Consider the following 13,598-nt stretch of genomic DNA (forward strand, 5'->3'; position numbering starts at 1 on the left):
AAAGCTTTAATCTATATACAAAGAACTCACTCAAGTTCTCACCCCAATACAAGAGTTCACTCAAACCCTTATAAATTCCCCATTACAAGAGTTTACTCAAACCCCTTAACAACTCTCAAATACATATAAAAGATATAATGTATAAAACTAATATGTTGGACACTTTGAGATATGTAAGGAACTTGGAACCTGGAGGAACTGGCTCACCAACGTGGAGAGAAAATAAATTTCTTTTCTACTGCTCTACCACTTGGGACGAACTCCATTATAGAATGACTCTCTTAAGCCAGACAGTTTGAAATGAATGAAAACATCTCTTTTTATAGGTTTTCAAAGACGAACACATTCACCCCATGATCTTCAACCATAATAGTAGTGCTTCCTAAATTCTAGGCATTATCTCCATTAACTCCATGAGCATAAGAAGTAATGGAAGACATGGATTGGAGTAAAAAACATGTTCTCCATGATCTCCTTATTTTTCTCCAGTAAAAAGTTGTTTCAAATTAAACGTGAAAAGTAATTTTTATTTTTCCAAAAACTTAATAAATAAAAATAGAAAATATAAAATAATAAAATCCTAACAAAAATCAGATTTTTTATCAATTAAAAACTGATTCGGATTTTATTCATTCAAAATAAATATTTTATAAAGATATTTTATCCTAAAACAACTAACCCATTTAATTTGAAATATTAAACCAATTAGAGATTAGATAGGAAACAACCTAAAACAAATCCCTAAAATATAGGAGAAGATAAGGAGAATAAATTATCTATTTGACTAATAAGAAAATCAGATTTTATTTTAAAAACTTATCTTTTTTAAAAAAATAAAATCTATTTAAAATAAATAATACCAAGTCAAAACTAACTACCTAGAAAGTAGGCAAAGATAATGCAATGACTATTAATGTTGAAAACTCTTCCCCTAGATCAAATGCCGCAATAACAAATGAGTCATCTGAAGACCTACCAACCAACCAATGGATATAACCACCGACTGAAACCCCTGATTCACGATTATAACCAGCAGAATGATTATATAGAGAACTCTCAACATTCTTCCAAATACCAACATTAACAAATGCTTCAGTACAATGAAGCTTATAGCTATGCTTCTTATAAGTTTCAACATAAGAAATGTTAATAATCTTATGATCATCATTAACTGCATCATACCCAAGTCCACACATTGTAATGTTATTTTTAAGAGCAAAAGGTGAGATAGGCAACTCCTTCATGGCTGTCGTAGTTGGATTTACTAATAACCACGTGTTAAATGGTTCATTATGCAGCAATATCAACCCATCAGAGGAGGTATTATTACTCCTTTCGGTCCGAATATAAATGCGATCACTAAGATTAAGTTTGCTAGCAAAAACAGTGATTTCTTCACTCCTGTAGAGGGCATTTTTAAAATGGACAGAATAGAAAGATGAAGCAGAATGATTGGAAACAAAAAGGAGTGATTCTTGTGTTGTTAAGATTACGTCTACACTAGCATACAAGGCATGATACAAATGGAGTTACAATTTGGAGTCAGCAGTTCATTTACCCTTTCCTCTGCCTATCCGTGTGTAACCTCTCGATTTTCTCTCCTTTTGTGTGTCCTTCACTTTGGATGCTGGGCTATCTCCTGCAACCGGCTGGCTAAAATTTTGTGACAGTTCCTCCTGTTGCATGCTAGAGCTGTTTTGGGAACCATTAACCACAGCGTCAGTTGGTATGTCAATAACTGGCTCCTCTTGAGGGTTTACGTTATCTTCCATATGAATATCACGTTCTGCTTGGCTTGAATCAACCAAATTCCCATTCTCTCCTTCAGATGGCCTTGCCTCATTAGCAGTGTCCTGTCCTTGAGCCAAACTGCCCAAATGATGAGGTATAGATATGACAAGGTTTTCTTTGTGTTACAATTTTTATATATAGATAAGTTTTTCTCAAGAAAGTGTACAAGTTATGCCTGACTCACCCAGATGCAGAACACCCGTAGCCATTTTCTGCTGCTGTGTCCTTCAGCTGCTTCACTTCATCATTATCATTCTGCATCAACTCTAACACATATAGCATAACATAAGAGTAAGCTGACGACAGACAACAGATTATCAATATTCTTTTACTTTACCAGGCTTGGTGGACTGCTGTTCAAAGAGAGGGGGGCGGGGGGCGTGGAGAAAGTTTGAATCATGGAAGCAGCTTCTAAAAGCTAACATCTACGCACAAAATTATACCAGTTCCAACTTATAGTCAATGAAGCTTTTCTACTACCAAATATGCCAATACTTCAATTCTTACACAAAATGTAGATTACCAATGAAGCAGATCTATTTCTCTTTTCCTTCAAAAATAAGACACTTGCTCCACATTTTTTTCTTCTTATCAAACCAACAATGGAAAAAGAAAAAGGCTGACTTCCCATCATGTATTTTCTTCCTTTCCATTTAACATTGTGAGTACAACTGAGCAATAAGTACTGCACTAAAGAGAACGAAAGTATTACCCGACTCAAGTTGACCCGACCCAGACTAACCCGACTCAAACCCGACCCGTTTACCTGAATTGACACCTCTAAATAAGAGTTTCAAATCTAAAAATACTAATAATACAGAGTATTAAAAAGAGGGTTAATACTGTCTACTAACATCAGTCTTAACATTTAACTAAAAGTTTAAAACTGACTTTTGCCACACAAAATTAAATTTTTTTATTCCCTGTTATTTTTTTTTTAAAATATTTTTTTGGGCTATCCACTTACAATGTATCTCTGTAGAAGATTATTTTTATTACAATATTTAGTAGCATATACAACATCAAAAATGTGGTTTTTTTAAAAATAAAATGATGTTTTTCTCTTCTTTTGGTTATTCAATTGTGATTGATAAGCAAGGATTACAAACTTTTGCCAGACTTGAGTTTAAGAAAAAAGGTTATACTAGGATGACAGCACCTCAACAGCTTGACAATCACATACTTGAAAGAGATAAGAGTGAATGAGATAAAGTTAGATAACAGTGACATATTCCCAATCAAATGAGAAAAGCGTGCAAGAAAATTGAATAGCAGTGTCATACAAATTTAAAATGCCACTTGAGTAAGAGTTACACTACTTATCACACAATTTCGTTGAACAGGTGGTGGGTAGAAATATAAAATAAAGGTAGTAAGAATCACAGGAAACAAAGGAGTAATTTCATTTACAAATAACAGAGCAACGCAAGCCTAAAGACTACAAATACACTTATAATTTCGATTTGTTACACTAATTTCGTAAAATGTATGAAAAAATTCAACAGTTTACCTCATCACGATGAAACTAGTTAGACTAAGACTTGAACCCGAATTTAACGTTAGGGATGTGTTGAATGTGAGGCCAATCCTCTCCGGTTGATTCTTGGCATCTTTCTTTTATGCGTGCTGAGTAAAAATCAAATCGAAGTAGCTTAAGAGAGGTGAGTTTGGGCATCCAATTTGGCAATGATTCCAGTTCTTTACAAGCCCAAAGTGTAAGGGATTGGAGGGCAGTCAAGTAGCTTATCCAATTGGGCAGCTCCACCATATGAGACACAGAGCTTAATGTCAAGGAGCGGAGGGAGTGACAAAACGGAACCTCTCTCACTGCCGCTACTACTGATAGACTTGAATTAGAGCGATGTGTAATCTCTAACACCTCCAAGGCAGAGAGACATGCAAAACTCTTCATATTGGCTTTATTCGCACCACTCTGAAAGCGCAGCGAATCAAGCCATGCCAAGTTGTCTATTTTGACCACCCTAATATTGGAATCAATATCGGTTATTTCCAATCTATCACTGAAATTGATCAATCTTATTATAACCAATGAAGGACACTCCAGAACGCCGGTTAGGTTTGGGCATTTCTCCACGGACAATATTTTCAAAAGAGGAAGCCTTATTTGTCCCAAATTCTGCAGATTCAAACAACCATAAAATTCCATCTGAACAAGATTGGGGAGAAAGGTTGCCGGGCTATTTTCCCTTGGCCACCGCGACATTCTCACACCATGATATCTACACACAAACAACACCCTGAGATTAGAATGAGGCTGCAACATTTCCATTACTGCTTCATCATACTCCTTCCTTCCCACCGCCTTTTCATCACCAGAAAATAATAACTCTACTTTTTTGAGATGTTCCTTGTTACCAAGGCACCCTCCCTCCCTCCCTCCATTTATCTTATAAGTATTTGCACTTGTTTTCTTAAACTGGATAAAAATACGAAGAGAATCGTTCAGGTTTTTTAAACCTTTTAAATCTTCTAGCTCATCAAACACCTCTTTCTTACTTGAACTCATTCCTCCCACTACAAACTTGTTAAGAGTGTGTAGGCAAGTCAACACACCCATGCCCCTTGGCATATACCTCAGCTTATCACAAAATTGTAAATCCAAGACCCTCAATTTAACCAGCTTCCTCAAATCTTTTGGCAACTCCTTCAAATTTCTACAACATCTTAAGTCTAAAATCTGGAGATTATATAGTTTTGTAATTGATTCAGGAAGAACTTTTAGATCATAATTGCATGAGAGGTCTAGATACCTCAAATGTATCAGTTCACCTATTGAGCTCGGCAAACACTCGATCCTTGATTCACTAAAGTCTAAAGCTCTTAAATACTTCCAATTAGCTACTAATGCATCCACACAAAGCTGATCCATCTTGAAAATTCCAATTGACACATTGAATTGAAGACATGAACGTATGTGGGTCTTACTAGAAAAATAATTCAAAGGTTTACCTTGTACAGCGAAATGTCGTACTTTTTTGTCCATATCTCCATTCATGGTTTTCACCGTGCAAATCTCCTTTCCAACGACTTCTTGAGCAACATCATGCATTAAATCATGTACCTTACATGATCTAATTTTACCATCATTATCTTTGCTTACGTCTTGGAAAAAACATCTTCGCAACAAGACAGAGAAGTATTCCTCAGCAAGATCTTCCGGGCTATGAGAATCATTAAATGAGATGTAGCCATGTGCCATCCAAAGCCTTATCAATGTATCCTTCTTCATAACATAATCTTTAGGGAAAATTGCACAGTAACCAAAACAAGCCTTTAATGGAGATTCAAGCTTATAGTAGCTAAGCTTCAATATAGGCATAATGTTAATTTGGCTCTCTTTAACTTCTGCTAATCCCAGCTTCCGAATTGAAAGCCACTTATTTTTTTCTTGCCCATAGAGAAGACTTCCCGCCACTCTAATTGCAAGCGGAACGTTAGCACATTCCTTTACAATATCTTCACCAATTTTGACCAAGTCTTCAGGAGGATTGGAGTGTTGTGATCCAAATGCTACTCTTTTAAAAAGACACATTGAATCTTCCTTTGACAAGCCTTTTAGCTCGTGCCTTAGACCATCTCCTATGATATTTGCAGTTAGATGTGAACGTGTTGTAACAACAATCCAACTTCCTTTCTTACCTCCCACCAAATATTGTGTCAATCTATTCCATTGCTGGCGACTTTCAATCCACACATCATCTAAGACAAGCAAATATTTATTCTCAGCAAGTTTTTTTCGAAGTTGGTTTTGCAACATATCCATGGTGGACCCTTCATCCTTCTTATGACCCGTAGTTAATAGGATCTTATCAAGAATCCCTTGCACATCTAGCACCTCCTGATTTTCATCAGCAACACAAGTCCACAACTTTAACGAGAATGCAGTTGTGACTCTTGCATCGTTATACACAAGTTGGGCAAGTGCTGTTTTTCCCAATCCACCAATCCCCACAATAGAAAGGAAAGAAACATTTTCCTGAACATTAGAACCAAGCAACACTCCTACAATCTTCTCCAAATCAAGCTCTCTTCCAATAATATCAGCTTCATACACATAAGAGCTTGTCTCAAGCCTTCGATCCTTAATAGGATTAGGGTCAATGCTCAAGCTGAACCGCTTATCATAAGCAATAGCATCCAGCTTGTTCTTGATCTTCTTAACCCCTTGAGTCATGTTGTAAGCAGTACCAAACTTGGTAAAAACAGAAAGCACACGAACCTTGATACCCTTGGTGAGCTGCTTACGCTCAGCAAGAGTGACAAACTCATCAAAGAGATCATCGGCTTCATAAACAGCATCCTTGAGTTCTTCAATATAGACCTTTTCTTGTTCGGACAGCACTTGCTTGGCCTCAGCGTCCTTGAGCACAGCTTCGATTCTTACGACGGTGGCACGGAGTTGATCAAGTTTGGATTTGTAGTCAGCAGTGGAGCATAGCTCTTTGAGCTGAGAACACTGCAGCGCTGCAAACAAAGTTTGAGCAACAGACATGGCTGTTCCAACGTCCATTTTTGGCAGCAAGAACTTTCAGAGAGTGAGAATGAGTTTTGTGATAGAAAAAGAAAATGAGAGTATGAGAGTGAGTGAGTGATAGGAAATTTTTGTAGAATGAGAAAATGAATTTTGTGATAGAAAGAGAGAGAGAGAGCGCAAATGAATGTAATTTATTCCTAGATTTTTATAAAGTTGGCTAACTTTTAATTTTTTTTATAGGATTTCATCATCACTAAATTCGACCAACATTTTATGGTCGGTTGTTTTAAAATTTTGACTCGTTATTACATTTATGTATTTTGTCCACACCTTTTTACAATAATATATTCTAATGTCGGGAATGCCCCACTTTCTTATAGTGAGTATTTTCCTACATAAACCAACAAATTCAATTTTATTTAATTATGGAGCCCACAATAATAAATAAGTTGTTGATTTATTCACGAAAATGCTCCTATGAGAATTTCTTTCTCAATATGAGAAACAGGGAATTTCCCTATTCTAATTGAGTTGGGGTTTTGATAATTTGGGTTTGGGTAAGATGGGATTTCCCTGTTTAAGGGATTTCATTTGGTGAAGTTAGCAGAAGTAAAGAATAATAAAACTAAGATTAGACCCCTTCAAAAAAAAAAAAAAAAAAAAAGGACCTATGATTAGAAACATAATACAAACTCATGAGAGATATTAATTCTTGTACTTTGGACTCTCATAATAATAAGAGTACCTAATAAAATTCATGCATCCTACTCAAAATGAAGATTTCACATATGTATATACATTACACAGAGTACAAAATATAGTACTCTTTTATATGGAGTAATGAATATTGTAGAAGCAAAAATCTCAATATTGATTGAAAGTAAAATATGTAAATATATACCAACTATTAAATAAGAAAAATCAAATAAAAGTGTTTTGGAAGTGTTGCAACATATTGCAATTACGTATCTGCACAAGTTCACGAAATCATTAGTCAAAATTCAAGCAAGCAAGGCCTAAACAACACAAATAAAGTTGGCGCTCTTAACCTGAAACGTTATCGTACAACTTATCGACTCATACGAGATAGAAATCACAAACTCTAATAATGTGATTTTAATTATACTATGGTGTTGAGCACCAAAATTAAAGAACACTAAACATTATTAAAGTAAAGTTTAGGTTCCAATAAAAAAGAAAACTTAATGGTTTGCTGAGGTGTTGTAGGAATAATGGTATTAGTACACCACCCCGACATGATATCCGCATATCATGGCTAGGATTTACTCAAAAGCAAGTTAAGGTTGTTTAAATAATGCATGTACTACCACCGTCTCCGAAAAAACGATTCATTTGGCCTAATTTTAGTCCCAAAAAGAATGACCCATTTGTATTAAAACACCCACCAATTTGCAACAATATTTGTGCAAAATTAGCTTCTCCATATAAAAATTTGATTTTCTATGTAATTTTATTACTTTCTCTCTCTATTTTTTTTACAAATCCCATGTAAATTTATATTTTCAATATACTTTTACTTCTTTTTATTTAACTTTCTTAATACCCGCATAATCAACCTAAATGAACCGTTCTTTCGGGGACGGAGGGAGTAGTTGCTCTGCTTTCGTACTGTTTTTGTTTTCCAATTGTTTAAATAACTTGGTTATTACAATGAATCTTTTACTAAATAATCTGGGTCTACATTGAATGGCTCAACTATGATATGGGTGTCTCTTACTAATTGTCGTATAATACAAGTGAAGTAGCTGATCACGTGCAAATATGGTTCAACGTGAGCCTTGTCCTTCTCTAATATGATGTGGTTTAAAAAATAACATAAAAAGAATGAAATACTAGCTAGCTACAAAGCGTGCTATAACATGTGATTAAGAATTTGAACATGCTGCATTAATTAAACAATAAAGTTCAACCAAGTTCACTATTATTACTACGTATAAAAGATATAAAGACTAAAGAAAAATCATACCCAAGTCCAAAAATGGTGGATCATCAAGAGGATAAGGCGAGCTTGGCAACTCCACAATCTCCCTCAGCTTGTTGTTTGGTTTAATGACTACTATAACTAATCACACAATTAAAGCCTTTTTGACGAAGAAAAACAGTAATGATCAATACTGAGCTCGGTAGCAAATAAAACAAGTACAGGAAACAGAGCGTGTTAAAGAAGAGATCGAATTGAATGACCATGACAAGCCATCCTCAAGTCCATAATAGACTTCATAATAAAAGGTAAACTCTAGTTAGGAACATTTGGAAGTGAGTGCCTAGATAACACTTATTCAAATTTGGCAGAAGTACAGAAGTCTCCGGATCTATTTCCTCACATGGCAGACTGCATCAGCAAAAAGAAAAGAAAAATGTTACATCAAATTACCAGTAGCAAGGATCAAACATGTCTGACAATACCTACTACATACTTCTCCAAGGAACTCGATAATGCACAACCAAACCTCCAATAATCCAACAAGAATAAAGGCAGTAAGAATCACAGGAAACAAAGAATGAGCGATTCCTTTTCATTTACAAATGATAGAGCAATGCAATCTTAAATACTACAAATACACTAGTTATTTCGATTGGTTACATTAATCTGACAACATAAATGGTTCCCAATCGCTAAAAGAGTCGACGTGAATGTTAGGGATGTGTTGAATGTGGGGCCAATCCTCTCCAGTTGATTCTTGGCATCTTTCTCTTAGGCATGCTGAGTAAGAATAAATTCTTAGTTCCCTAAGAGAGGTGAGTTTGAACATCCAGCTCGGCATTGATTCCAGTCCTTTGTAATCTTTTATTTGAAGGGTTTGGAGGGCAGTCAAATAGCTTATCCAATTGGGCAGTTCTACCGTCTGATCAGAGGCAAACCTTACTGTCAAGGAGCGGAGGGAGTGACGAAAGGGAAGCACTGATAGACTTGAATTAGAGCCTTTTGTAATTTCCAACTCCTCCAAGGCAGGGAGACATGCAAAACTTTTCATATTAGCTTTATTCACAACACTCTGAAAAGGCAGCGAATCAAGCCATGAGAAGTTGTCTATTTTAACCTTCCTGAAATCAGAACCAATGTCGACTATTTCCAATCTATCATTAAAATTGATTAATTCTAGGTGTCCCAATGCAGGACACTCCAGAATACAAATTAGATTTGGGCAATTCTTCACGATTAATCTTTTCAAATGAGGAAGCCTTATATGTCCCAATTTCTGCAGATTCCAACAACGTTTGAATTCCATCTGAACAAGATTGGGGAGAAAGGCTGCCAGGCTATCTTCCATTGGCCAACGCGGCATTCTCACACCATGATATCCAAACACACATAACGCCCTAAGATTAGAATGTGGCTGCAACATTTCCATCACTGCTTCATCATACTCCTCCATTCCCTCTGCCTTCTCATCATCAGCAAATATTAAATCTACATTGTTGAGATGTTCCTTGTTAACCAGGCACCCTTCCTCCCTTCCTCCAGATATCTTATAAGTGCTTGCACTAGTTTTCATAAACCGGATTAAGATACGAATATAACCTCTCAGGTTTTTAAGAGCTTTTAGATTTTCTAGATCATCAAACACCTCTGTCTTATATGGACTTAATCCTCCCATAAACTGATTAAGGGTGTGAAGGCAAGTCAACATCCCCATGTCCCTTGGCATATATGTCAGCTCCAAACAACGTAATAAATTCAAGACCCTCAACTTAACTAGTTTACTCAAATCTTTTGGCAACTCCACCAACTCAATACAACCTTGTAAGTCTAAAATCTGCAGATTATATAGTTTTGTAATTGATCCAGGAAGAACTCGTAGACCTCTATTATTTGAGAGGTCTAAATACCTCAAATGTATTAGTTCACCTATTGAGCCCGGCAAACTCATCATGCTTGACCAACTCAAGTCCAATGCCCTTAAATACTTCAAATTTCCTACTAATGCATCCACACAAATTTGATTTATCAAGAAAAGTTTACACAATACTGCTGGGAATTGAAGAAATGAGCGTATATGGGTCTTACTGAAAACATGATCTAAAGGTTTACCTTGTACAACAAGATGTCGTACTTTTTTGTCCATATCCCCGTTCATGGTTTTTAGTATGCAAATCTCCTTTCCCACTACTTCTTGAGCTAAGTCATGCATTAAATCATGTACCTTACATGACAGAATATTACCATCTTCATCTTTGCTCACATCTTGGAAAAAACACCTTCGCAACAAGTTCAAGAAGTATTCCTCACCAAGATATTCCGGGCTCTGAGGATCATTATATGGGATGTAGCCTTGTGCCATCCAAAGCATTATCAATTTGTTCTTCCCTATCACATAGTCTTTAGGGAAAATTGCACAATATCCAAAACAAGCTTTTAATGGAGATTCAAGCTTATAGTAGCTAAGCTTCAATACAGGCATAATGCTAATCTGGCTTTCTCTAACTTCTGCTAATCCAAACTTCCTAAGTGAAAGCCACTTACTTTTTTCTTGCCCATAGAGAAGACTTCCCACCACTCTAATTGCAAGAGGGACGTTAGCACATTCCTTTACAATATCTTCACCAATTTGAACCAAGTCTTCGGGAAAGTTTGCGTGATGTGATCCAAATGCTACTCTTCTAAATAAGCACCATGAATTTTCTTTTGACAAGCCTTGCAGATCGTGCCTTGGACCATCTCCTATGATTTCTGCCGTCCTCCGTGAACGTGTTGTAACCACAATCCAACTTCCTCTTTGACCTCCCATCAAATATTTTGTCAGTGTATGCCATTGCTCATAATTTTCAGTCCACACATCATCCATAACAAGCAAGTATTTCGTTGCAGCAAGTTTTTCTCGAAGTTGGCTTTGCAAGCCATCCATGCTACAGCCCTCAAACTTCTTATGATTCTTATGTTCTGTAGTTGAAGCTAGAATTTTACTGATAACCCCTCGTACATCCAGCGGTTCCTGATCTTCATCAGCGACACAATTCCACACCTTCAATGGGAATGCAGATGTGACTCTTGCATCGTTATACACAAGTTGGGCAAGCGCTGTCTTTCCCAACCCACCAATCCCCACAATAGAAAGGAAAGAAACATCTTGTTGAACATTAGAATCAAGCAGCACACCAACAATCTTCTCCAAATCCAGTTCTCTTCCAATGATATCAGCTTCATACACATAAGAACATGTCTCAAGCCTGAGATTCTTAATAGGCTTAGGATCAATGCTCAAGCTGAACCGCTTATCATAAGCAATAGCATCCAACTTATTCTTGATCTTCTTAACCCCTTGAGCCATATTGTAAGCAGTACCAAACTTGGTAAAAAGAGAAAGCACACGGACCTTGATACCCTTGGTGAGCTGCTTACGCTCAGCAAGAGTGACAAACTCATCGAAGAGATCATCAGCTTCATAAACAGCATCCTTGAGTTCTTCAATATAGAGCTGTTCTTGTTCGGACAGCTCTTGCTTGGTCTCAGCATCCTTGAGCACAGCTTTGATTCTAACGACGGTGGCACGGAGTTCATCAAGTTTGGATTTGTAGCCAGCAATGGAGCAGATCTCATTGAACTGAGGACACTGCAGCGCTGCTAACAAGGTTTGAGCAACAGACATGACTGTTCCAATATCCATTTTTGGCAGCAGAAAAGAGACAGAAAATGAGAGTTTGTGAGAGATAGAGAGTTTTGTGAGTGAAAGAGAAAAGGTGAGTGATAGTACCGAACTTGATGACATAATTCCGCATGATAAGGTTGGGTAAATCTTGGAAGTCTTAAAAAATGATCTGAAATACCTGCGAAGCATATGGGGCTGCTTACAAGAAGGTGGTCCTTGTGTGAAAATTGCAAATTTTTCCAAAATAAAAGCATCTTCAATTGATCAATTTAAAATTTGTAAGAGGAGTTGGTAGAATTCAGTACAATACCAAATTAAAAAATGAGTGCGAATGGTTTTAGTGACTCCAATTCAACATGATATCCGCATTTCATGGCAAGGTTCTAAGATTAAATAATGGAACAACAACTTTATTTTCAACAACTTGTGAATAATGAAATGTAACTTTAAAGCAACTTAGTCTATTAAATAATCTTTGTTTTGATAGGCTCATCTTTCTCTTGGTTAGCCATATATTTTAGTTGTTCCAGAACAGATGGATCATGTGTGGGCATGGTGGAGCACGTGACTTGTTCTTCCCCATGAAGTTGCAATTTTAATACAAAGTAAAAATAAAAACAAAGCAAACTTCTCTTCTCAGAAATAATTTACTGTGATAACATGTGATATGTGAGTAAGAAATCGTAATTAATAGTTAAAGAATGAGAAATCATACCCAATTCAAGTCTAAACATGGTGAAACAACTACTGAGGATCATCAAGAGCATAAGAAGAAGACCTCGAAAACACCTTAATTAATCTCCCTAGTAATTGGGTTTATTAATTAAAACCAACCCGTCAATCACATGAAGCAATTTCAACTCAGCAAATGTAATGTTGTCATTTTGACAACAGAAGGTGTGCATTATTTCGGATAATTGGGAAAATGAGAATGGATTTTTTCGGTGAAGTTACTGATTATTTACACAAAAAAAAATAAATAAAAAAATAAAAAAAATAAAAAAATTCAAGCTGAAAGTCCTCAGTTTCAGTTTCAGAAAATTCAGAATCATCTATCACAGACATGAAGCAATTTCAACACGAAACGAGGGAAATTTGTACTGTGATCATCAATATGAGTTTGGTAGTGTGCATTATTTAACTGAGTGAAATAAAGGGAATAACGAAATGGAAAGTGAGGATGATCGCATTATAATGTACTCCGTAGTAAATATCAACAAAATTAATAATCTGAAGCATAAAGCAATCAAAAGAAATTCAATACACCTAAAACTTGGTAGCAGATGCTGTCATTTTGCCAAACAGGTGCTGTGCATCAGCTGGTGTATAAACTAGGGTTTCTGATGATGGTTATCTTTCCTGTTGGTTGACTTAGGAGGCCATACATCAGGCCAGCGCTTCAGCCTCTCTGAAAACAAGTTAGCATACTTTGCATGGACGAATATACATACTCTATCCTTTAATCCTTTCATCATGTGAATATTTTATGCTAAGAAAGAAACATCCTAGAAAATATTCACAAACCACAATTCAAATCACGGAAGTTCTTGATAGATAGTGTACCTTCTGGAAATTTTCAACTTCTCAAGCACACAACACATGAAGTTAAATATGATTGAAATCAAAGTGCAGCATAAAGACATAAACTGAATCTTACATATCACCTTAAAAGGACCTGTCAGGCTGTGCCTATCTACTGCAAG

The 13,598-nt window shown here is 36.2% G+C and overlaps 2 protein-coding genes across 2 annotated transcripts in view; both read right to left on the reverse strand.

Annotated features, from left to right (window-relative positions):
- Window positions 1-1,501: 1,501 nt before the first annotated feature.
- The window catches only part of LOC145591492 (protein KAKU4-like), a 46,322-nt gene continuing 34,225 nt past the window's right edge, over window positions 1,502-13,598 (reverse strand). The window contains exons 10-11 of the mRNA XM_081647955.1: window positions 1,976-2,057; window positions 1,502-1,869 (exon numbers count right to left, since the gene is read on the reverse strand). Coding sequence (XP_081504081.1) covers window positions 1,551-1,869; window positions 1,976-2,057 — 401 coding nt within the window. The 3' untranslated portion in view covers window positions 1,502-1,550. The remainder of the gene's footprint in view (window positions 1,870-1,975; window positions 2,058-13,598) is intronic.
- Window positions 3,326-6,322, reverse strand: LOC145590621 (putative disease resistance protein RGA1). Its single transcript, XM_081647040.1, has one exon. The coding sequence runs from the start codon at window positions 6,320-6,322 to the stop codon at window positions 3,326-3,328; it is 2,997 nt and encodes a 998-aa protein (XP_081503166.1).

This window comes from Chenopodium album, chromosome 18, assembly GCF_948465745.1.
Source record: "Chenopodium album chromosome 18, dcCheAlbu1.1, whole genome shotgun sequence".
NCBI lineage: Eukaryota > Viridiplantae > Streptophyta > Magnoliopsida > Caryophyllales > Amaranthaceae > Chenopodium > Chenopodium album.